Raw genomic sequence first — 21,912 nt, 5'->3', positions numbered from 1 at the left:
ATCACCTGGCCTCACCAGCCATGGTCTGTGGGGCTGAAGGAAGAAGACCCTCCTGTGTGGAGCAGAGCAGCAAGGAGCACCTGGGGCCTTTGTGAGGAGACAAAGCTGCTCCGGGCTGACAGGCTGTGGTTCCATGCTCGTTGTTGCTAAAATGCAGAGAATTTGAGAGGGGTAAAGCACAGCTTGGAGAAGGTAATGGCAGCCCACTCCAGTACTCTTGCCTGGAAAATCCCATGGACAGAAGAACCTGGTAGGCTACAGTCTATGGGGTCGCAAAGAGTCAGACACAACTGAGCGACTTCACTTTCACTTTTCACTTTCATGCATTGGAGAAGGAAATGGCAACCCACTCCAGTGTTCTTGCCTGGAGAATCCCAGGGACGGAGGAGCCTGATGGGCTGCCGTCTATGGGTCTCACAGAGTCGGACATGACTGAAGCAACTTAGCAGCAGCAGCAGCAGCAAAGCACAGTTTTCCAAAATGAAAAGACTTCCAGGAAGTATTTCCAGGTCTCGTCCTGCTAAACTCCATCCCCAGGTGGCCCCGTGACACCCAGCTGCTTCTCTCTCGGGGCCAGGTCAGCCCTCCTATGTGCCGCGTCTGACTGTAAGTGGAGCTTTATCAGAGGAGAAGGGCTGTGCACACCCAGGTCGGTCGTGGGGCCTGAGGCCCCCTTTTCTCCTGAACGTGGGAGGTCTGGTTTGTGGCAACCCACTAAATTAAGTGAAGCTGGTGAGCCCTTCATGGAGAAGAGAAAATATGTTTTGAGGATATTTTGACATTCCTGGGCAAGAGTTGAGAAGTCGTCTCACGGGTCCCTTGCAGTTGGCAGTAACAGACTCCTAGCTCCAAGCTGATGCTGAGGAAGGGGCAGTAAAGTCAGAGGTGACAGAAAGCTGGGTCAGGGGAATATGATCCACCTCCAGTCATCCTGTGGGCGGCTCTGGGGAAACTGGCTTTGAGGACAGCGGGAAGTCTTTATCTGGTTAAATGCTTCCCCCCAGCTGGTAACACTGCTGCAGAGGCTGCTGACAGATAGGTCCTGCAGCATGGCGTCTCATCTCCATTTCCATAGGTGTTCATTCGTGAGCTCATCTCCAACGCAAGCGATGCCTTGGAAAAGCTGCGTCATAAGCTGGTGTCTGAAGGCCAAGCGCTGCCAGACATGGAGATTCACCTGCAGACCGACGCCGACAGAGGCACCATCACAATCCAGGTGCCTCCCCCGATGGGCCGGGAGACAGGCTGCCTGTCTGTCATGCCTCTAGGCTCCCAGTGGCCTGCTGACCACCTTGAACTGAATATAGTTCCCTGTGCTGTATACAGTAGGCCCTTGATGTTTGCCTCCTATATATTCCCATTTGCATCTGCTCACCCCAAACTCCCAGTCCTTCCCTTCTGCACCTGCCCTGTCCCGTGGCAGCTGCAAGTCTGTTCCCTATGTCTGTGACTCTGTTACTGTTTCATAGATAGATTTGCATCTTATTTTAGAGTCATATCTAAGTGATACTGTGTGATAATTGTCTTTCTCTAATCTCTCAGTCCATCCACGTTGCTACAGATGGCATGGTTTCATTCTTCTTCATGGCTGAGTAACACTCCATCGTGTGGGGGGGGCACACACGCCACATCTTTTCCATCCATCCGTCGATGGACATTTAGCTTATTTCCAGGTCTTGACTCTTGGGAACAGTGCTGCTGTGAGCATGGGGGTGCGGGTATCTTCTTGAATTGCAGTTGTATCTGGAGATATGCCCCGGAGTGGGATTGCTAGAGCATGTGGCAACTCTTTTTTTTTTGAGGAAACTTCATACTGGTTTTCATAGTGACTGCACCAATTTACATTCCCGTCAACAGTGTAAGAGGGTTCCCTCTTTGAAGAGGAGCCCCATCGTTCAAAGATAAGTACTGTTAACATTTCAGTATATGTCTAATAGCGTTTGTCTACATATCCAAACAGGTTAAAAAAGTTTTTTTGACCACTCTGCATGGCTTGTGGGATCTTACTTCCCCAACAAGGGATTGAACCCAGGCTCTCAGCATTGGGAGCATGGAGTCCTAATCACTGGACCACCAGGGAATTCTCTTAACAGATTTTAAACCACATAGTATTTTTTATGTAAGGTGACCCTTGAACAACACTTGGGTTTGGGGGGCAGGCCCTCCTCACAGTCTGAGATCCACACAGAACTTACAGTCTGTCCTGTGAATACCCAGTTCCTCCACATCTGTGGGTCTCCCTCTGTGTCCTCTGTACCCACAGTGCAAAGTGGAGCTGCATCCCCTGACTCAAGCAGCTGCTGCTGTTCAAGGGTCAGCTGTGCTCATCTTCACATTTTTGACCGTATTTTCACGGCATGTTATTGTATATTCTCTAGTACTGTATTTTAATTACAGCTGTTTGGATTAACAGTCTTACTGTAGACACAGCAACACTTTTGGTGGCTGTTACAGTTTAGGGTCAGAAAGTTAGAAAGGCAGACGTGGGGTTCATCAGGCGGTGGGCCTGAGGGCCACCATGCTCCTGAGCTAGCTGCTCTAGGCCCTGCTGCCCGCGTCTCTGGGGGCCATCTGTCCCTGTGGGCCTCTTCCCAGCAGGCCTGGCTCCGCTACTCAGAACGACCGCTGGTTTGTGATCTTTGGTCTGCTCCTCTCTGCTCTGTGCGTGCGTGCCTTTCTTGCCGGCCGCTGCTGCTGTTTTAAAAGTATGTTTATGTATGATCAGGTCCCTCAGGTTCACGTGTTCAGGGAGTTTGGACTAACACAGTCGTGGGCCCACCATATCACTGGGGTCATCACCCAGCATTCCCCACCCTTCCTAGCCCTCATCAGCCACTGACCTGCTTTCTCTTGCTTTGGTTTTCTATTTTCTACGATTTCACATAAACATAGTTGCCCAGGAGGTGGTCTCTTGAGTTTGGAGTGTCACTTGTCACGGTGGTTTTAAGAGTTTGCGCGGTCAGACGGATCAGTAGTTTGTTCCTTTCTGTTACTGAGAAGCGTTCTGCTGTATGAAGGCATCACAGCTTCACCAGTCTCTTCACCAGCTTCTCCAGCAAGCACTGGAGATGATAGGGATCGAGCTGCCATGCATATTTCAGTCTTTGTATGGACACACGTTCTCATTTCTTTTGGGCAAATGCCTTGGAATAGGACTGCTGGATTGTAAGGAAAGTGTCTGTTTAGCTTTAGAAGAAACTGCCAAGCATTGCCAAAAGCTGGTGTCCCATCCTGCGTTCCTCCTGGCAGCATGTCCTTGACACACTCATCACTGTTGGTCTTTAATTTCAGCCATTTTAGTGACGAGCAGCGTCTCATTGTAGTTTTAGTTTTCATTTCACTAATGGTTGGGGACCCTGGTGGCTCAGAGCTTAAAGCGTCTGCCTGCAATGCGGGAGACCCAGGTTCGATCCCTGGGTCAAGAAGATCCCTTGGAGAAGGAGATAACAACCCACTCCAGTATTCTTGCCTGGAGAATCCCATGGACGAGGAACCTGGCAGGCTCTAGTCCATGGGGTCGCACAGAGTCGGACACGACTGAGCTACTTCACTTCACTTCACTTCCCTAATAGTTAAAGGTGTTTGCCATTCATGTATCTTCTTTGTGAAATGCCTTTCAGATTTTTGCTCATTTTTACTCAGGTTGTTTGTCATTTTATTGCATTGTAAGTTCTTTGTATATTCTAGATTCGAGTCCTATATCAGATATACTTTGCAAATATTTTCCCCTAGTCCGTGACTTGCCTTACGATTTTCTTAGGTAGTGGCTTTTGAAAAGCATAAGTTCTTAATGAAATGCAGTTTATCACTTTTATGTTTCATGCTTTTAGTGACGTATTAAAGAAGTCACTACCTGTTCCAGAGAGATAAAAGATTTCCTCCTGTCTTTTCTTTTAGAAGTTTCACAGCCTTGGCTCTTAAACTCAGCCCTCTGATCACGTGGTGTCTGCGTAAGGGAGACGGGCTGGGCGCTGCTCCGCCTGTGGCTGCTGCTTGTATCGGCACCGTTTGTTCTTCCCGTCCACAGTGATTTGTCTTGGAACCTTTGTCACAAATCGTGTGACTCTGTGAAGCTCTTCCTGGACTCGGTTTTGTCCCTGTATCTAAGTTAGTCTGTCCTCTGGTGAGGTTTCCCCAGTAAGGCCTGGCTGGTGTGACTGGAATCCGCCTTTCCTGACAACCCTGTTGTGATATCACGGGCCGTGAGCAGGTCCGACTTGGGTGCTTGTGCCTGGCGCTCCGCACACGTGCCCTGGTGTTCAGCCTGTCTGTCTCCTAGGACACTGGCGTCGGGATGAGCCAAGAGGAGCTGGTGTCCAACCTGGGAACTATCGCCAGGTCCGGGTCGAAGGTGAGGCCCCCGCCTTCCCTGGGGTGCTACCACCACTCCCTCAGGTCAAGCATCCTAAGGGCAGCTCTGACCAGGGCTGGTCCCAGACGCGCTGGACGCCAGCTTCAGAGGACTGTCCACCAGCACGTCTGTGCCATTGGGGGCCCTCTGCCCAGGATTTCCCTGTGTCATCGTGGGGCCCTCAGAGGTCGTTTGTTATTTGCTGGATGGACCGGCTGGAGTGGGTACTTTTCCCACAGCTAGAGACTGGCAGACCCCAGGTTCAAAGCCAGTCCATCCCCGCCTGACACGCCCCTTTGACCAGCCTCACCCTGCAGGCCTTTCTGGATGCGCTGCAGAACCAGGCGGAGGCTGGCAGCAAGATCATCGGCCAGTTCGGTGTGGGCTTCTACTCGGCCTTCATGGTGGCCGACAGAGTCGAGGTCTATTCTCGATCGGTGGATGCAGGCAGCCTTGGGTACCGGTGGCTTTCAGATGGGTGAGTGAGTGAGTGGGTCCCATGTCGCCCATAGAGTGTCCCCCAGGCCCTGGGGCCACCAAGGCAACTGTCACCCGCCACACAGAGTGGGACTCCGAGGCCTGGTCTGGAAGCCCCAGCAGTTTCTTGGGCTTCTGGGGGAGGCCTGAGCCCCGGCTCAGGGTCTTGACTCCTTTTGCTGCTGGGTCCTGCTCTGCTCCAAGGCACGTACCTCTTCTGAGGGCCTGTCCTTGATTCCTCGGGGGTGTCAGGGTCTGGCCCCTGGCCACCCCACCTCCTGCTGGCCCACCACGTTCTGGGCTTGCCTCATGGGTGGATGTCCAGGAGCATCTCAGCTTTTCACAGAGGCTGGCACCTGCCATGGCTGAGGTCAAGTGTGTGTTTCCTAAACACCCAGACTTCATTTCTGAACCTGCATTCCCGCCCTGCCGGGGCACAGCCCATGTCCCTCATCAGAACAGAGATTTCTGTTTTGTTCCATGAAAGTGGGGCCAAGTCACCTGGGATGGGAGATGACAGGGTGCCCCCTCCACTCCAGCCCCCACGTGCCCCTGCTCTCCAGAGGCAGCACCCAGCCGGGGCTCCGGAACGTGGAGATCTCACAGGAGGGGGTCTCCCAGGGTCTGGCGCTTTCTGGCCACCACAGGGAACTTGAGGCCCAGAGGTTGTGCTCATGAGCAGGGACCCCGCACCCCAACCCCAGCACCACTGTCCCCGGGGGAGGGGGTTGCAGCTGGGTTCGGAAGCGGCGAGGCTCTGACTCCCTTTCTGTTCGAGTCCTAGGGCCACACAGGCCTTGTTAGCGCTGACGGACTCACCTCCCCTCTCCCTCTTAGCTCTGGGGTGTTTGAAGTTGCCGAAGCCTCGGGAGTTAGAACTGGGACGAAAATCATCATCCACCTCAAGGCTGACAGCAGAGAGTTCGCCAGTGAGGCCCGGGTTCGAGGTGAGCATGAGCCTGGGCCTCCGGGACAAGCTTGGTGGGGGCTCAGGGTCACATCTTCGTCCCAGTGCAGTGTGGTGTCGCTGGCCACCCGCCCGGCCTGAGTCCAGGCTCCAGACAACCAGAATGGGCGCAGTGCCGGGTACTCCCCGCTGTCCCGGTCTCACTGATGCTACTGAACGTGCCCAGTGCCTTCCAGTGGTCATGTTACCCCGTGAAACCCTGATTAGGCTGCCAAGAGGTGTGCGTGTCTCACGGTGGCCTGGGCCCCCTGACCCGGTTCTGGAGCAAGTTCTACTCCCAGTGGGGGAGGGCAGGGACGAGGCCTCCCAGAGCTTTTGTGTCTAGAAGCTTCTAGACAGCTTCATTGTTTCTGTGTCTTCCAGATGTGGTGACGAAGTACAGCAACTTCGTCAGCTTCCCTTTGTACCTGAATGGAAGGCGCATGAACACCCTGCAGGTGAGGCCTGCTGCCTGCGGGCTCAGCCACTGTGGAGCTGAGCTGCTGCCTGTCGGGCCAGCCAGGCAGATGGGCCTGCGGTGGCTGTCCGAGCCCCAGCGTGGGATGTTCTGGGCAGGAAGGGCAGTGAGACCTGTGGGTGCAGGTCCATGTGCGCCAGGAGTCACCTTCACGGCGCACGCCCCACGCTCCTGGCTGTGTTCAGTCACTCTGCCCTCAGTACCGTCAGTTCTAGAAAAGGTCATCCCTGCCCACCCACCCTGGAAAGAGACCCCCACCGTCACCAGCCCCTTCACTGAGCCCCCAGTAACCACAGTCCGCTTCCTGGTTGCTAATTCTGGACGTTTCATAGAAATGGAATCAGACATCACGTGGCCTTCTGCATCTGGCGTCTTACTGTGTTTTCAGGGCTCAAGCTGGTGGGAGTGCCTTGGTGCTCTCTCCCTTTCCGGCTCAATCGCCTTCCCTGAGCCTCTCACCCCCCAGCGGTTGGTGCTGGTCATGTGCAGCCTCATCCAGGTTTTGCCTCCTGCTCGCTCTTCCTGATACTGCTGGGCACGGGGCACTGGTTCCAGAGCCGTGTGTGTGTCCATGTGTCTGTCCAGCACTGGGCACCGCAAGCTCCGCCTACACATTGTTGGGAAGGTGTGTCTGAAACAACATCCCTGTTCCTCCATTTCCAGGCCATCTGGATGATGGACCCCAAGGACGTGGGCGAGGGGCAGCACGAGGAGTTCTACCGCTACGTCGCGCAGGCCCACGACAGGCCGCGCTACACCCTGCACTACAGGACGGACGCGCCGCTCAGCATCCGCAGCATCTTCTATGTGCCGGACGCGGTGCGCGCCCCCACCCGCCCCGGCCCAGCCCTCAGCTCGAACCCAGCCTTCCCGGCTTTGAGAGCCTGGAGCCCGTTTCTCTCTGCTGAGTGTGCACGCGCGTCCCGGGGACCTGTCAGGAAAGCAGAGCCCTGGGCACCCTCTTAAGCAGGTCCCCGCAAGGCTGTGTGCAGACTGCAGTCCTGGTCAGGAGCAGGCTCGGCAGATGGTGACCCTCTGGCTGTCGCGGGCCCCGCGCCAGCATGCGCTCCACTGCCGATTCAGTGCAAAGGCCCATGGGCCACACTGAGACAGGCACGTGGGGCTGGGTTCCAGAAGCTGCAGACATGGGAACTTGAATTTCTCTTACTTTTCACATGTCAGAAGGGCTCTTTTTTGCTTTTCCTACCATTAAAAAATGGAAGAACTGTTCTAAGCTACGTGAACGGTTGATCTGGCCTGTGGGCTCTAGTTTGCCGACCCCTGGCCCCAGCAGGTTTGGCTCTGTTCAGAGGGTCAGACCAGTCATCGTGTTTATGGGGAGGGTGGCAGCTGTCCAGAGAGGCCCCGCCTGGCCCAGAGCCTTGGTGTCAGGGCCAGCCTCTCCGGGCACCACACTTATGCCCCAAATCTCCCAGGCCAGGCAGCCTCAGGAAGGGCCCCTGACTATGGCGCTCCACCTCTACAGGGCCTGCTCCTCCTGACACTGTCCTTGCTTTGCCTCCAGAAACCATCCATGTTTGACGTGAGCCGGGAGCTGGGCTCCAGCGTGTCGCTGTACAGCCGCAAGGTCCTCATCCAGACCAAGGCCACCAATATCCTGCCCACGTGGCTGCGCTTCATCCGAGGTTTGTATCTGTGCCCAGCGTGTGGCTGAGGCCCTGCAGCCCTGGGAACAGCTCCTCCTGGGAAGGCTCACCTGTGCTGAGCTCGGGGGTGGGGGAGGGGGCCCGGTTCAGTGGGGGAGCCGCATTCTCATAGCCCGGGGCCTCTTCTTGAGCTCCCTGCCTCCAGACACTGGGTTCGGTTGATTGATCCATGACAGTTTTATGATTTTGAGCAAAAAATCTAGTAGGTGGCTTTCAGAGAGTCCAGTGGATGCTGAAATTGTAGAAACTGTCCCGGCAAAGGCTTGCTGGCCTTGCCTGCTTTTCTTCTGACCCCATGACCCTGGTCATGACCTGGACACAGTGTGGGTGAATTCTGGGGCGAGGGGTTGGGCAGGGAAGCCCCCGAGTATCTGCTGCTCTCACCCACGCGTGGTCACCCGTGTCCAGGTGTGGTGGACAGCGAGGACATCCCCCTGAACCTCAGCCGGGAGCTGCTGCAGGAGAGTGCGCTCATCAGGTGAGTCAGCAGACGCGGCGCCGCCTGGGCAGGCCTGCCTCTGCCACCAGAGGTGTGCTGGCTCGAAGCTGCCCAGCCTGGAGCGCAGGTGCCTGTGGAGCTGTGGCGGGGGCACATGCAGGTCGCCTGTGCTCTGCCTTGTGGTTCCCTTCAGTTTTCGTGAGGGGTTTGGGGACCGACGTGCAGAAGCGCTGCCGCTGCCACGTGTCCCTCCCTCAGCCGAGCCCTGGCCCCAGGGCGGCTGCGGCAGGGAGGCTCCAGAGGCTGTCCTGGACGGACGAGCCGGAGGCCAGGCCCAGAGCCAGGACGTCTGACTTCAGTCCAGAAGGTCACTCATGGTGGAAAGGAAGCAAGGGCTGGGCCTGGGACCCGCCTGGAGACGTTGCTCTTGGAATCCACGTGGGCAGGGGTGGCCATCCTTCTCGTCTCCCGTCCTGATGGCGGCCACAGCTTCGGTCTGCTGAGCGTTTATTCTCCCCAAAACTGTCCTGAGCCCCTCCTGGGTGCAGCCCCTGTCTCCTCGGGGGTGGGACCCACTAGGTCTCCATGTCACAGTTGTGGAAACCGAGTCACAGGGAGGTCACTGCCACCAGGGAGTGAGCCTGGATTTGAGCCCATGTCTTCTGACTGCAGCCACATGCACAGCTGGAGCTGGGCTGACCCAGACGCTGGCGGGACCAAGGCTGCAGGCGCAGGCGTGTCCAGCCATTTGGTCACTGCTTGTGGTCTTCCAGGGCTGGGTTGTCATCTTTACCAGCAGAGTCAGCCTTAAGTGAAATTTTTTGCAAGAAGCATGACACAGAATCCATTTTCCCTAAGCCCTGGGAGAGTCAGCTGTCCGCCGCGTGCCCACTGGCCCCGTGTCTCAGGTGTGCTTAGGTGTGCTTCTAGAGGACACGTGGCAGGGTGGACCTGCCATGTCTCCGCAGACTGCCCACGCCGCATGCCCGTTGTGTCCTCTGCAGCGAGAGGGTCCCGTCCAGGGTCACGCACACCTTTAGCTGTGGCGTTTCTCTGGCCTGGAGGCTGGCTGAGTTCCAGTCATTCCCTGACTCTTGAGACCTGTGTGCGTCTGAGGTCCCCGGGATCTCCCAGGTGGCCCCGGCGTGGGTCTTGATGCCCCACGTGCTCGGGTGCAGTGGGAGCACCGTGTGCATCCTGTCAGGCGGCGAGACGGGAGCTGTCCCCTCACTGGCTCTGACACTTGACTAAGGGGGTGTCTGCCAGCCCTCTCAGGTGAAATTCCTCTTTTTTCCTCTGTAATTAGTAATGATATGTAGGACTGGTATTTTGTAGCTATGGGTTCATTTCTTATATACTTTTCTTAATATTTTTACAACCTATTTGCGCGATTGGATTTCCGTTTTACTCAGGAGTTGTGGTCTGCTACTGTCATTGATGCCCGAACTGCCCCAGATTTAGCAGGAGCTCGCCCGGGCTGACTCCTTTGCCCCCATTGTGCTTTGTCTTCCACCTTCCCATCTGCTCCCAGCAGTGTGGAATCTGCCTAATTATCCCCAGAGTGTTACCTCTCCGGTCCTCCCCCTGAAACAAGCCTGCCCTCCCCAGCTCCGCAGCTCCCTCACTGGCTCAGGCCCTGATGCCACCTGCTGTCCCCAGCCTGTGCCCTCTTCTGGGGTCCTTAGGCTCTGACACTGCACGCCAGGCTTCCCCAACCCTTGCCCTGCACGGACACCTCTTTGTCCCATCCAAGCTGCTGTGGCTCCCCTGACAGATGCAGGCACTGCCCCGTCCCGTTCTGCCCTGTAGCTGATGGACCGAGTATTCAGGATGAGAGTAAAAAGAGGAAAAGCTGAAATGAACGTTAAATGTTACTGTTTCTCTACCCTGAAAAGCAGATGGTAATTTTACCTTTTTAAAGGACGCGCAGAATACTGTTTAAACACGTGCTCTCTCGGTCGCGGCGCACAGGGTCTTCTGTTGCAGCACGTGGGCGCAGTAGTTGTGGCTCAGGCTCCGCTGCTCCGTGCCATGTGGGGGCCCAGCTCCCTGACCAGGGGCTGAGCCTGTGTCCCTGCACTGCACTGTGGGTCCCCAGCCACTGCACCACCGAGGAAGTCCCGAGGCAAAATGTTAAGGAAGTAAAAACACCCCCTAATCCCACTAAAAAAGTTGTTCAAAATTTTATGCCATTATGTAATGTTCTGGTAAATATCCAGATGCAAAAATTACCAATTTTGTAAAACTGTAGTGCACATATAGTGTGTCCAGGATGAAAAGTGAAAGTGTTAGTGCTCAGTTGTGTCTGACTCTTTGCAGCCCCAAGGACTGCAGCCCGCCAGGCTCCTCAGTCCGTGGGATTCTCCGGGCGAGAATACTGGAGTGGGTAGCTGTTCCCTTCTCAAGGGGATCTTCCCAACCCAGGGATCAAACCCAGGTCTTTGCACTGCAGGCAGATTCTTTACCATCTGAGCCACCAGGGAAGCCTCTATCCAGTATAAACCAAAATTAAAATATACACGTATGGATCATAATTATGAAAAATATAACGTACAACAAGTAGTTTTTTTGCATACTTAGTATATATGTGTACTCTGTAATTTATCCATACTGGGATCTTTCTGGTTTTTCTTTCAACTCAGGCACTTTTTCATGTCATTAAGAATCATGTTAGAGGGTGTAATTTTTAATGGTATGTAGTTTTCCATCATTCATTTCAACCTGTTCTCTCCTGTTGCACACAAGCTTGTTCATAATTGTGTTTTATGAGCTGTGGTGAAAATCCTGGTCCATAAATCTTTACCAGCTGAGCCACAAGGGAAGCCCTAGGGGTTCCTGCCTCTAGGGGGCGCCTGTCTCCTTAACTGGAGTTGACCACAGGTCACCCTTCCTTTCTGGGATGTCTTCACTCCTGATTATTAGGTGGCTAACGTCCTTCTGGGAGAAGGCAATGGCACCCCATTCCAGTACCCCTGACTGGAAAATCCCATGGACAGAGGAGCCTGGAAGGCTGCAGTCCATGGGGTTGCTAAGAGTTGGCCGTGACTGAGCGACTTCACTTTCATTTTTCACTTTTATGCATTGGAGAAGGAAATGGCAACCCACTCCAGAGTTCTTGCCTGGAGAATCCCAGGGATGGGGGAGCCTGACGGGCTGCCGTCTATGGGGTAGCACAGAGTCAGACATGACTGAAGTGACTTAGCAGCAGCAGCAGTAGCAACATCCTTTTGTTTGATGGTATTCCATGAAAGTTGCTTTCTTGTAATAAGTGCTTTTCTGTTCTGTAGAAAACTCCAGGGCGTTCTGCAGCAGAGGCTGATAAAATTCTTCATTGACCAGAGTAAAAAAGATGCTGAGAAATATGCCAAGTTTTTTGAAGATTATGGCTTATTTGTGAGAGAGGGAATCGTGACCACAGCTGAGCAGGAGGTCAAGGTAGGGTCTGGGTCTCAGGCCTTCCTCTGGGTGGCCTTGGACCATGGAGGACACCGCTGAAGAGCAGATTACCTGAGCTTCCTGGGACGTGAGGATGGCCAGCCGCGCTCCCAGGGGTCAGGCCTCTGGACCCACAGGTGGTCCTGGCAGGCCCGGCTCCGCCAGGGCCCCTGCCTATGGCGAGAGGGGTGGAGGTGTGCGCCGTCTCCTCCCACAAGGGCCCAGTGGACTTGAGGTCACAGAAGCAAGGACAGGCCAGGTGCCTGGTTCACGGGTGGGGAGGGCAGCTCATGTGATGGGGCAAAAGTCCTTCAACATGGGCCAGGGGTCAGTTAGCTACATAATTACTTAAAAACAGTAAGATTGTTCCATAAACATTTTGGGGCCACTTTTAAGTTGTAATACAAAAGGAGGGTGACTGAGCACCTGGGGTCTCAGGGGTGCTTCTGCAGGCCAGGGAGGGTGGGACAGCGGCTGAGCGCCCAGGCTGCCAACCTGCACACCCCCCCAGCCCTTCTTACCCCGGTTGTCCAACAGCTCAGGCACCGCCTGCTTGGGCTCCACATGCACCCTCTGTGTCCGTGGGAGCGGCACCCAGGTGGGGCCAGAGGCTTGTCTAAGCCCTTTATTGGTGTCTCTTGTTTGTTAGGATCTGTAACGAGCACCAGAGCATGGACTGAGGCTCTGCACCTAGAGCCCGGCCTGCCGGTGGCCTCCCCGATCCCTGTCCACTCCCCTTGCATCCCTGCCATGTCACCCTCGTCTGGACCGTGCCCTTTGGGCACCGTGGTTTGTCAGATGAGGCGGTGGTGTAGACGCGGCAGGGTTTATCATCAGGGCACGACCAGGCCCTAGCCTGTTGCTGCTTCTCCGTCCTCATTGGACTCCACCCGCTGTCACATACACGTCTCACCCAAGCAGAGACAGACACACCCCTCCTTCCAGGGTCTGTTCTCCGAGTCACACACCCACTTCAATTCGCACACTGCTGTGAGGAGGGCTGGGGAGCGTGGACTTCACACCCACGTGCCCTGCTCCGCGAGAGAGGGTCTTTGATTTGGGACAGAGGGAGGCTGCTGGGTCTATGGGTGGCTCTGTCACGGACAGGGCCCGGCAACTCCTGTGACCATGCACGCAGTTCACCCAGAAAGGCCCGCTCGGTAAGGCCCTGGGCCAGCTAGAATGGTTGGTAGGGGGCGCCCAGGGCCCTGCACTGGAGTCCCCAGGTCCCCCAGACCCCGGGTCAGCCCCGTGTGCCACCCCAGGCCGGGCTCCTGCAGCAGGTGCCTCGGCTGCAGACGCGGTAGGTCACCAGGCCAGCCAGAGCCGTCCTCCCTTCCTGGAGGCCCCTGAGATCTGTGCCCCTCGGTCTGGCGGCTTCCAGAGCCAGGACCCAGAACTCCAATGACCCGGCCTCTGCCGTCTGCAGGAGGACATGGCGAAGCTGCTGCGGTACGAGTCATCAGCACTGCCTGCTGGGCAGCTGACCAGCCTCCCGGACTACGCCAGCCGCATGCAGGCCGGCACCCGCAACATCTACTACCTGTGCGCCCCCAACCGGCACCTGGCAGAGCACTCGCCCTACTATGAGGCCATGAAGCGGAAAAACACGGAGGTGGGTGAGCCGGACCCCCCGCACCTGTACTCCCCTCCGGCCAGGTCAGAGGGTGGGGGCCCTGAGCCCTGAAGGAGGGGCGTGCTCACTGGGAACTGACAGGCTGAGCTGGGCCGGGGACCGGGAGAGCCACGCGGTGAGCCGTCCATGGGCAGAGGCAGGCCCAGGCTGCCTTCTGATCCCCTTTCTAGGAAGTGACACAAGGGTCTCTCTATGAACATCCTCCGTGTTCCTGCTCGCTTAGGGCTATCTCTAAACTACTCACTCCATGCAGGAGGCCTGGGAGCCCCGCTCCGTCGCGGGCAGAGGCTTGCCCGCCTGATGACGCCATCTCGGCCCGCACAGGTTCTCTTCTGCTACGAGCAGTTTGATGAGCTGACCTTGCTCCACCTGCGTGAGTTTGACAAGAAGAAGCTGATCTCTGTGGAAACGGACATAGTCGTCGATCACTACAAGGAGGAGAAGTTCGAGGATGGCGCCCCAGGTCAGCTCGTTTCCCTGCCCTCCGGGCTCAGGTGTGGCTGGTGGCCTTGGGGAGGGTGAGGCCGAGCAGCCTGGGGAGCTGGCTGTTGGCCTCACGGCCTCTTCTGTGCTGCAATGGTGGGTGTGTGGGGTTTTCTTTTCAACATGTCTTCATAAGACTGATCAAGCTAAGAGAATCAGAAGTTTTAAGGCCGTAATAAAATATATGCATATGGGCCTTGGGCACCCAAAAAGCATCCTTTCTGAGGTATGAATTTGTCAGCTGTATTTTATTTTTTAATATTTATTTGGCTGCACCGGGGCTTAGTCGTGGCCCTCAGGACCTTCAGTCTTCATGGCAGCATGCAAGGAACTTCTAGTTGCAGCATGTGGGATCTGGTTCCCTGACCAGAGATTGAACCCAGGCCCCATGCATTGGGAGCGTGGAGTCTTAGCCATTGGACCACCAGGCTGGTCCCTCATCCACTTGCTTTCAGATGCAGAGCATTTTGGTAGCTCTGTGGTTGTGCGGTCGGTGGCTGGCAGGATGGAGGGAGCCCACGGGGAGAGGGTTATGCAGACAGCCCGAGCTCACCCTGTGCTTGCCTGTAGCAGGAGACCGCCTGTCAGAGAAGGAAACAGAGGACCTGATGGCCTGGATGAGAAACGCGCTGGGGTCCCGCATCACCGACGTGAAGGTGAGGCTCTCCACTGGGCCACCAGCCAGCCACCGTGACCACACAGCTGGCCGGCCTGCCGTCTCTGGGCTGCTGGCCTGGCGGGTGCTCTCCCAGCAGTGGTGGGAGCCATGGTGTGAGGTGGAGACAGGCATGTCACTGCCACCCCTGCACTCGTGTGCCCTCTGCCTCACGTGTAGTCACGAGTGCCCAGGGGTGCTGCTGATGCGGGAGGAGCAAGCTCGGCTTTGCCTCCGCTTTGTAGAGCAGATGGAACCAAGAGTGAAGAGTGAGCAGTTGAGAGCCTGGTGGGCAGAGAAGAGGGCTCCCCAGTTGGTCTGCCTGGTCCAGGCCTAAAGGGGCTGCAGTAGCTGAGGATACAAGAGCATACCATCCTGCTTGGGTTCTTAGTGGGGGTCTGGATGGGCTTTAATGAGCTAGGAACCCACCAGGCCAGCACAAAGCTGCAAGAGAAAGTCACCAGAGAACAGGCACCACTGGCTGAGGGACACGTTCCAGCGCGGCCGCAAAGGAGGGCAGGTGTCCGAATGGCCGAGAGCGGAGGGCAGACCCAGGGCCCTGTGGGAGGCGGCAGGGGGCCTCTGGGCCGCTGGGCGGGGAGCAAGGCTTCTTTACGCAGCACACGTATCGTGTCCGTGCTCTGCAGCAGCAGCTCACTTAAGGTGGCCTGTGAGGGAGGCAGAATTCTTGTCCATTTCCTATGAAGGAACAGGCACGGTGCTTCCCCAGGTCCGCAGGCTATGGGCCCAGCAGGCCCAGGAGTCTCTGGTGTAAGTCAGGAGGCCTATAGCCTGCAGGGCTGCGGGGGAGAAGGTGTATTTGATGAAATAAAGGCCAGAGGGAGCCACAGGGCAGGGCCGGTGAGAGCACTGTCTCTTGGAAGGACAGAATTAAGGGAGAGAGGCGGGGCCTGGAGACACAGGGTGTCTGTAGGCTTGGCAGCGGCCCCTGTGAAGCAGAGACATACAGGTAACACCAGGCAGGATGGACCTTGGAGGCTAGTTGATAGGTTAGAATTTGGCGGCTTTGGCGTGTAGGTGAGGAAAGTTCCCAAGCAGCGTGCAGTCAGGCCTCCTCTCCTCAGGGGGTGATGGGGAGACAGGCGCACTACTGTCCTGGCTTGTCACCTGGGGAAGCCTCGTGTCTGTCAAGACCCTGCCGGGGCTCCCCTCACCTCTGGCCGTGCCTGCAGGTGACTGTCCGGCTGGACACCCACCCTGCTATGATCACAGTGCTGGAGATGGGAGCCGCCCGGCACTTCCTACGCATGCGCCAGCTGGCCAAGACCCAGGAGGAGCGCGCACAGCTGCTGCAGCCCACGCTGGAGATCAACCCCAGGTGAGGCCGCTGGGGCCTGCGTCCCTCCATGCCCAGGGAGCATGCGTGCTCCTTTCTGACCCACCAGGTACTCTTTGAGTTGTATGAATCCGTGTTCTTTCACTTATAGCACATAGAGAAGTACATGAGCTAATGGATAGTTTGGTTAATTTGTAAACAATCATGTTTAAGAAAACTGGACCTTGCCTGCACCAGAAGCTCCTGTTTTCCTCCCACTAGAATTGTCCTGCTCCCCAGGGGGAGCCGCACTCCTGACTTTGGGTACTTGTGCATCGTTACACACAAGCTCAGTTCTCTGTTTCTGAGTGGCGTGTGAAGGGATACCTGTGCAGCCTCACTTTCTTCAGTCAGCCCATGAGCCCACCCCGTGGAGGGAGGGTGACTGTGGTTTGTGTTCACAGCTGAATCGCATTCCGGGTACGAGTCTGCTCAGCACAGTAACTGTTCTGACAAACACTGGGGTAGTTTCTGTTCAGAGGCTGTTGGGAGCAGGTTGCTCTGAACGCCTGTCCTCTACCTGGGGCACGGGTTGAGTCTCTGGGGCACGTGCCCAGGCGTGGAAGGGCTGTGTCCTCAGCTGGGCTGGACCAGGCCCAGGGCTTCCAGAGGGCAAAGCGTCAGAACCTGGTCCTGCGAGTGAGCCTGGGGCTTGGCTTTCTCTCAACAACACCTTCTTTGTATATTTCATCAGCTGCAAATATTTTCACTTATTTTTCACCTGTCTGAAGGTATCTTCTGAAGAGAAATTCTTTATGTAATTAATTTTAATATAATCAAATGTATGCATGTCTGATGCTTTTTGGGGTCTTAGGAAATCTCTCTTTCAGACATGTTTCTTCCCCTGTATGCCTTTCGTGTTCGTGGAGCCTGTCTTGGATCCATGTTGGGGGTGGGCAGGGATACACTTCAGCTTCATGGAAACACCTGTTGCCTGGACTATTAACTGCTTAATATCTCCACTCCTGCTGATGAGTATTTTTTTCTTTAGCATTCTTGTACATTTTTTAGTTATTTGATGTCTTTTTTTTTGGTATTTTGAAATTTCATCTTCTAACTGGTGCTGTTGTATATGGAGGCATTTTTTTATTTGGAAACTTTGTATGCAGCAGTAATTTTTTAAATGAAGCACCTAAGTTACCAGAAATGTTAGAAAAAGTCCAGTTTCCCACCACCACAGTCACTGCCCTATTTGGTGTATTTCTTTTGGACTTTAAGCTATGGGAGCTTTGTTTTTTAATATAGTATGTGTCTGATTTTTTAATTTACCACCTTAGCATATTTTTCCTCCTTTTTAAGCATTAATTTCCTTAAAACTATTAGGGAGTAGGGAAAGGTGCCTTTTCCAGCTTCTGAGCCAAATTACTAGCCTCACAATTACTAAGTGGAAGATCTGAATTGGCCCATGGCTGGCCACGCAGTGTCAAGGGCCTCTCCACAGCCACCCCGGTTGGCAGGTAGGCATAAGTGATACAGGCCTGCGTAATGGGTTTGTGGCTCCCAGCGCTGAGTCCAGCAGAGATGGGCACTGACTGGACACCCACTGGCTTTAACTAGTTCTGGCACAAATGGGGTTTTATAAGATAGCTGTGCAGAGGGCTCATTTTCTGTTGCCAGAAGACTTTAACTCATTTGCTCTAAAATTTGTTTATACATTCCTTGAGTCTTTAGAATTCTCAACCATATGGAGTTCGTGGTGGGACACCTCTAGTGTGGGGTCCTCACCTTGCAGATGTTTGCTGCTGTGAACAGCGCTGGGAGGGAGGGAATCACAGCATCTCAAATGGGGCACCACAGATACTGCCGTCCTCGGTACCTTCCCCCAATGCCTTCAGTTTTATCAAACAAACACCTTCATTTCTGCCATTCAAAAAGTGAAAATTATACCTTATAATTTTGATGTTTCCTATTGCATTTTTTCCTCTGCAGAAAAAAATTTCAATTTTTATGTAGCCAAGAGTCTTTTCTGACTTCTATGTTTGTATTTACTCTGAAAAGGCTTTCTTTCCCCTTTGAAGATTATCAAACACTTCTTCCCTGTTTTCTAGTATTATACTTTGCTTTTAGTTTTTACATTTAATCCTTGATTGGTCTGGAGATTATTTTGGTTCTTGGTTCAAGGAATCACACAGGAAGAAACTTGCTTCCTGGGTGCTGCCCAGTTATCCTGTCTTACCAGGTACTAATAAAATTGCTGTCCACTTTGCACTATTACCATTTCATTTTCCAGAACTAAACTACTTGATTATTGGTGCTTTATGTTTTAACTGGGACCTCCTCCTCCAATTTCTTCTGATCTTCCATGTTTTCTTTATGAATTTGGTATATTATTTTAAGGAATAAGAATATAATTTAAGGAAAGTTTCACTTCTGTCTGTGGTCCACTTATCCAAGAATGTCTTTTTGTATGTTAAATTTGACTTTCTTTACCTCAGGAGTATATAGTTTTTATATTAATAGCAAAACTTTTGCCAGGTTTTCTGGGTATAATCTATAATCAGCTATAAAAGTTTTTGTGTTTTTTTGACACTGAACTATTCTTTATTACCCTTTTTGTTGTTGCATGTTCTAATAACCCCAGCATTTCACAAGAGTCACTCCAGGTCACAAGCCCTTGTGCTCGGTGTGCACCCCCAGCTCTGGCTAACGTGTGGTTTCTGTGTTGCAGGCACGTTCTGATCAAGAAGCTCAGTCAGCTGAGAGACAGCGAGCCTGACCTGGCCCAGCTGCTGGTGGATCAGGTGAGGCTGCTGGAGCGGGCGAAGAGCAGGCTGAGGCTTTGAGGTTTCCTCTAAAACCCTCTTTTAAATAGAACAACTCTCTTTCCCTTCTTCTCTTTGCATTTGAGGTCCCTGGGTTGGACCCAGGCCTTGCTCCCCCTCCCACTGACAAGGTGCTGCCCTGCCTTTCAGATCTATGAGAACGCCATGATCACAGCAGGACTCGTTGACGACCCTCGACCCATGGTTGGACGCCTGAACCAGCTGCTTGTCAAGGCTCTGGAGCGACACTGACGGCCGCAGACGAAGGGACAGAGGCAACCATGGGGCAAGGTGGCCTGCAGCCAGTCACTAGGGAGTAGGGACACACACGGGAACGACCGGGTGCGCAAATGACAACACCTCCTTTTGAGCTTTATTTAAATTAAAAGGCATTTCTTAGTTTTAGACTTTCTTTCCAGACTGAGAAAGTGGGGTACTCTGGTGACACAACTGCCACACTTAACAATGGAAGTGGGTCAGGTGAGGAAAAGCCTACCTTCCATCCCTCTCCTCAAATTCCAGCTGCTGCAGGGTGGTTGGGGGCACAGGGGGAGGGACGGCACTGGGTTCCTTAAGCTCCACCCTCCGCTCTTAACTGTGACAAGTCGGTTGTCGTCTTCAGCTCCTGGCATGGGGCAGAGGTTGTGGACCCCAGAATGGACTTACATCAGCGTCACCTCCACCGGGTAATGGTCACTGATGGCCAGGGCCTGTGGGAAGACGGCAGTGAGCGCAGGGACCCCAGACACCTAGTCTAGGGTCTTGCGCCTGAGGTGGGTCAGGACTGGCCTAGGGCCATTGGTTTTCTCAAGTCAACAAAAAAAGCAGTGTGTCCAGGACAGATACTTACCAGATCGTTGCTCAGTCCGTATGCAGCTTGGAAGTCAAAGGGAGCGGCCGAGCCAGGAACCACAGAACTCTGGAGCAGAGACCCTGCGACTACGATCCTACAGCAGCAGACACAAGAGAAAGTCCCCTCGAGCCCAGGGTGTGACACTCTGCACTTGCACCTTGGGTCCTGGCCTGTCCCCCCCAGCTCATCTGGGTCTGCTGAATGTCACACAACCCCAACCACGCTCAAATGCCACTATGGAGTCGGTCGGGCCGCAGCTCAATGTTGCCCCAAACTGTACACCACTGACCAACCTCCATTATCTGCCAGTGTCGTATTCTCCCTAAATGTGCTCCAACCCCAAACTAAGAGATGCCTTTCCTAAGTCAGGAGGGTGAGCATCTGGTCTTGGGAAGCACTTCTGAAGCTAGTCGCAGAGGCACCCCGCTCACCTGTCATAGGCGCAGTTTGTAGACGTGGCCGTGGTGTCGGCACTGTCAGGAATCAGCCACTGGAAGGTGGAGCTTGTGCGCAGGCGGATGGATGACCACTGCGAGGAGGTCACGTAGCTGCAGTCAGCGTTGAAATCGCCCATCAACATGACGTTCTGCCAGGAGACAGCCACGGGTTGGCCCAGGGCATGATGCACGATGGAGGCCCCCAGAGCCCAAGGCGGGGACGGGGGGGCTCACGTTCAAGTCCCACTTCTGCTGGACATCCAGGTAGACGTCGTAGAGAGAATTAATCTCAGCCACTGCGTCCGATGGGGCCGAGTGCAGGGCAACAATGGCAAATTCCTTGACCTCTGTGGAGACAACAGAGCGGGTGTTGGCTGGGGTGGAGGACAACTGAGACACCCCCCAAGGGTGGACGTCTTCCTAAGTAACTTCAGTGTAAGACCAAAGGGGCTGTGGGGTGCAGCGCAAAACCAGCGCGTCCGCGGCGGGCGCACTCACTGGTGGAGGGGGATGAGAACTTGACCACAGCGGGCTCCCGGCTGAAGCTGTCATTCCCACAGGACTCGCAGCCATCGTCGTACTGGTAGGTGTCCAGCACGGACACCTTGTTGGGTCTGCAGAAGGCCAGGCCAGAGGGTGGTCAGCCTGGGCTCATGCACCCTGCAGACCCACTGGCATAGAGCTCCCACCAAGGCCTCCTGCCTCTGCATGGGCTCAGGCCTCGAGGGGCACAGCCCAGCTCAGACCCCTGCTCTGGGGGTCCCAGTTCTTGCCCCCAAACCTGAGGGGAGGGGCCCACGGGCTCTAGGTGACATTGCAGCCTCCTGCCCATGAGGCGGAGGCCTGCAGCATTACCTGAACACAAAGAGGTAGCGCTCCTTGTAGCTGTTGCGGCCGAGCGGCTCACTGACCACGTAGTGGTACGTGTTTGGGTCATCCCTGGATTGAGGAGACAAATGTCCCAGTCAGGAGTTGGTGGTGGGGCGAGTCCCAGGGACCTACCCCACACCTGTGTCCCTGCAGCTGGGCTGACCTGGCACCATGCCCAGGAAGAGACACTCGCCATCGTCCCCCTCCCCCAGGGCCTCCTGGGACCCCACTTCACCCACTGGTTGAGATCGTCCAGGAGCTTCCCCACGGCCACCAGGTGGCTGTCTCTGACCTCCTGGATGAGGGCGATGTCATAACGACGCAGGATCTGGGGACAAGGCCACGGTGTTGCTGAGCAGGTAGGCGGAGACCGATGTGTCCGAGCCTGCCTGCTGTGGGTCCCAGGACTGAGCTGCTGCCCCTACCCTGGACACTCCCTGTCACAGCCTGGCCTGGGACCCTAACACCAGCCAGGAACAGCACAGCAGTAACAAGGGCCTGTCCCCCGACAGGTGGGCTGAGACCTTGATGCCCCCATCATCACTGCCGCCAGTCACCCTCAGGACTGACCACCAGCCCAGGATCCCAGGGCCTGTTAGCCCACCTCCAGCTTCCCCACCCTGAGGGCCCTGGAGACAGATCTGGACTTACCCGCACAATGTAGCTGGAGAGCGTAGCATTGGACATCTTGGTCTCCCCGAAGGTGCGGATGTTGAAGGCTGCTATCTTCAGGGACAGGCCCAGCTGCAGCAGGCCAGCGAGGGCGAGCAGCAGCCCCATCAGCCTGGTGCCCCTCATCCTGGAGCAGGAGGGAGGGCTACGTGTGGGCTGGGGCGGCAGACTGGGCACCCTTTCCTCCCTGAGCCCAGCTGGACAGAAACAGATCAGGGCAAGAGCCAGATGCTAAGGACCACGTAATGGGCCCTAGATCTCCTCACCCCTCACCCGCCAGATGAGCTCCGCGAGGGTTGCCAGCCCAGGAAGCCTCTGGCAGTGTAGTGCCAGCTCACTGCCCATGAAGGGCAGATACCCCCTCCACGGGACTGGATAGGGTTCACACGGTCGGGCCACCACCTATGGGCCACAG

At 55.2% G+C, this 21,912-nt stretch overlaps 2 protein-coding genes across 3 annotated transcripts in view; one reads left to right on the top strand and one right to left on the bottom strand.

Annotated features, from left to right (window-relative positions):
• Window positions 1–19,070, top strand: part of TRAP1 (TNF receptor associated protein 1) — a 50,623-nt gene extending 31,553 nt beyond the window's left edge. The window contains exons 4-18 of the mRNA XM_040255646.1: window positions 1,076–1,216; window positions 4,280–4,351; window positions 4,669–4,829; window positions 5,666–5,775; window positions 6,159–6,232; window positions 6,916–7,071; window positions 7,778–7,898; window positions 8,328–8,397; window positions 11,646–11,793; window positions 13,223–13,408; window positions 13,754–13,892; window positions 14,483–14,568; window positions 15,761–15,906; window positions 18,572–18,644; window positions 18,816–19,070. Of these exons, the coding sequence (XP_040111580.1) occupies window positions 1,076–1,216; window positions 4,280–4,351; window positions 4,669–4,829; window positions 5,666–5,775; window positions 6,159–6,232; window positions 6,916–7,071; window positions 7,778–7,898; window positions 8,328–8,397; window positions 11,646–11,793; window positions 13,223–13,408; window positions 13,754–13,892; window positions 14,483–14,568; window positions 15,761–15,906; window positions 18,572–18,644; window positions 18,816–18,917 (1,785 nt within the window). The 3' untranslated portion in view covers window positions 18,918–19,070. The remainder of the gene's footprint in view (window positions 1–1,075; window positions 1,217–4,279; window positions 4,352–4,668; window positions 4,830–5,665; window positions 5,776–6,158; window positions 6,233–6,915; window positions 7,072–7,777; window positions 7,899–8,327; window positions 8,398–11,645; window positions 11,794–13,222; window positions 13,409–13,753; window positions 13,893–14,482; window positions 14,569–15,760; window positions 15,907–18,571; window positions 18,645–18,815) is intronic.
• The window catches only part of DNASE1 (deoxyribonuclease 1), a 37,119-nt gene continuing 34,218 nt past the window's right edge, over window positions 19,012–21,912 (bottom strand). For both annotated transcript variants that reach the window (XM_040255675.1, XM_040255668.1), the window contains 8 exons: window positions 21,477–21,624; window positions 21,065–21,153; window positions 20,811–20,894; window positions 20,454–20,569; window positions 20,190–20,302; window positions 19,950–20,104; window positions 19,516–19,612; window positions 19,012–19,375 (listed from right to left, as the gene is read on the bottom strand). In XM_040255675.1, the coding sequence (XP_040111609.1) occupies window positions 19,328–19,375; window positions 19,516–19,612; window positions 19,950–20,104; window positions 20,190–20,302; window positions 20,454–20,569; window positions 20,811–20,894; window positions 21,065–21,153; window positions 21,477–21,623 (849 nt within the window). In that variant the 5' untranslated portion in view covers window position 21,624 and the 3' untranslated portion in view covers window positions 19,012–19,327. The remainder of the gene's footprint in view (window positions 19,376–19,515; window positions 19,613–19,949; window positions 20,105–20,189; window positions 20,303–20,453; window positions 20,570–20,810; window positions 20,895–21,064; window positions 21,154–21,476; window positions 21,625–21,912) is intronic.

Source organism: Oryx dammah, unplaced genomic scaffold (assembly GCF_014754425.2).
Source record: "Oryx dammah isolate SB20612 unplaced genomic scaffold, SCBI_Odam_1.1 HiC_scaffold_2, whole genome shotgun sequence".
Taxonomy (NCBI): domain Eukaryota; kingdom Metazoa; phylum Chordata; class Mammalia; order Artiodactyla; family Bovidae; genus Oryx; species Oryx dammah.
The sequence above is the reverse complement of the archived record's forward strand: the minus strand, read 5'-3'. Positions and strand labels throughout refer to the sequence as shown.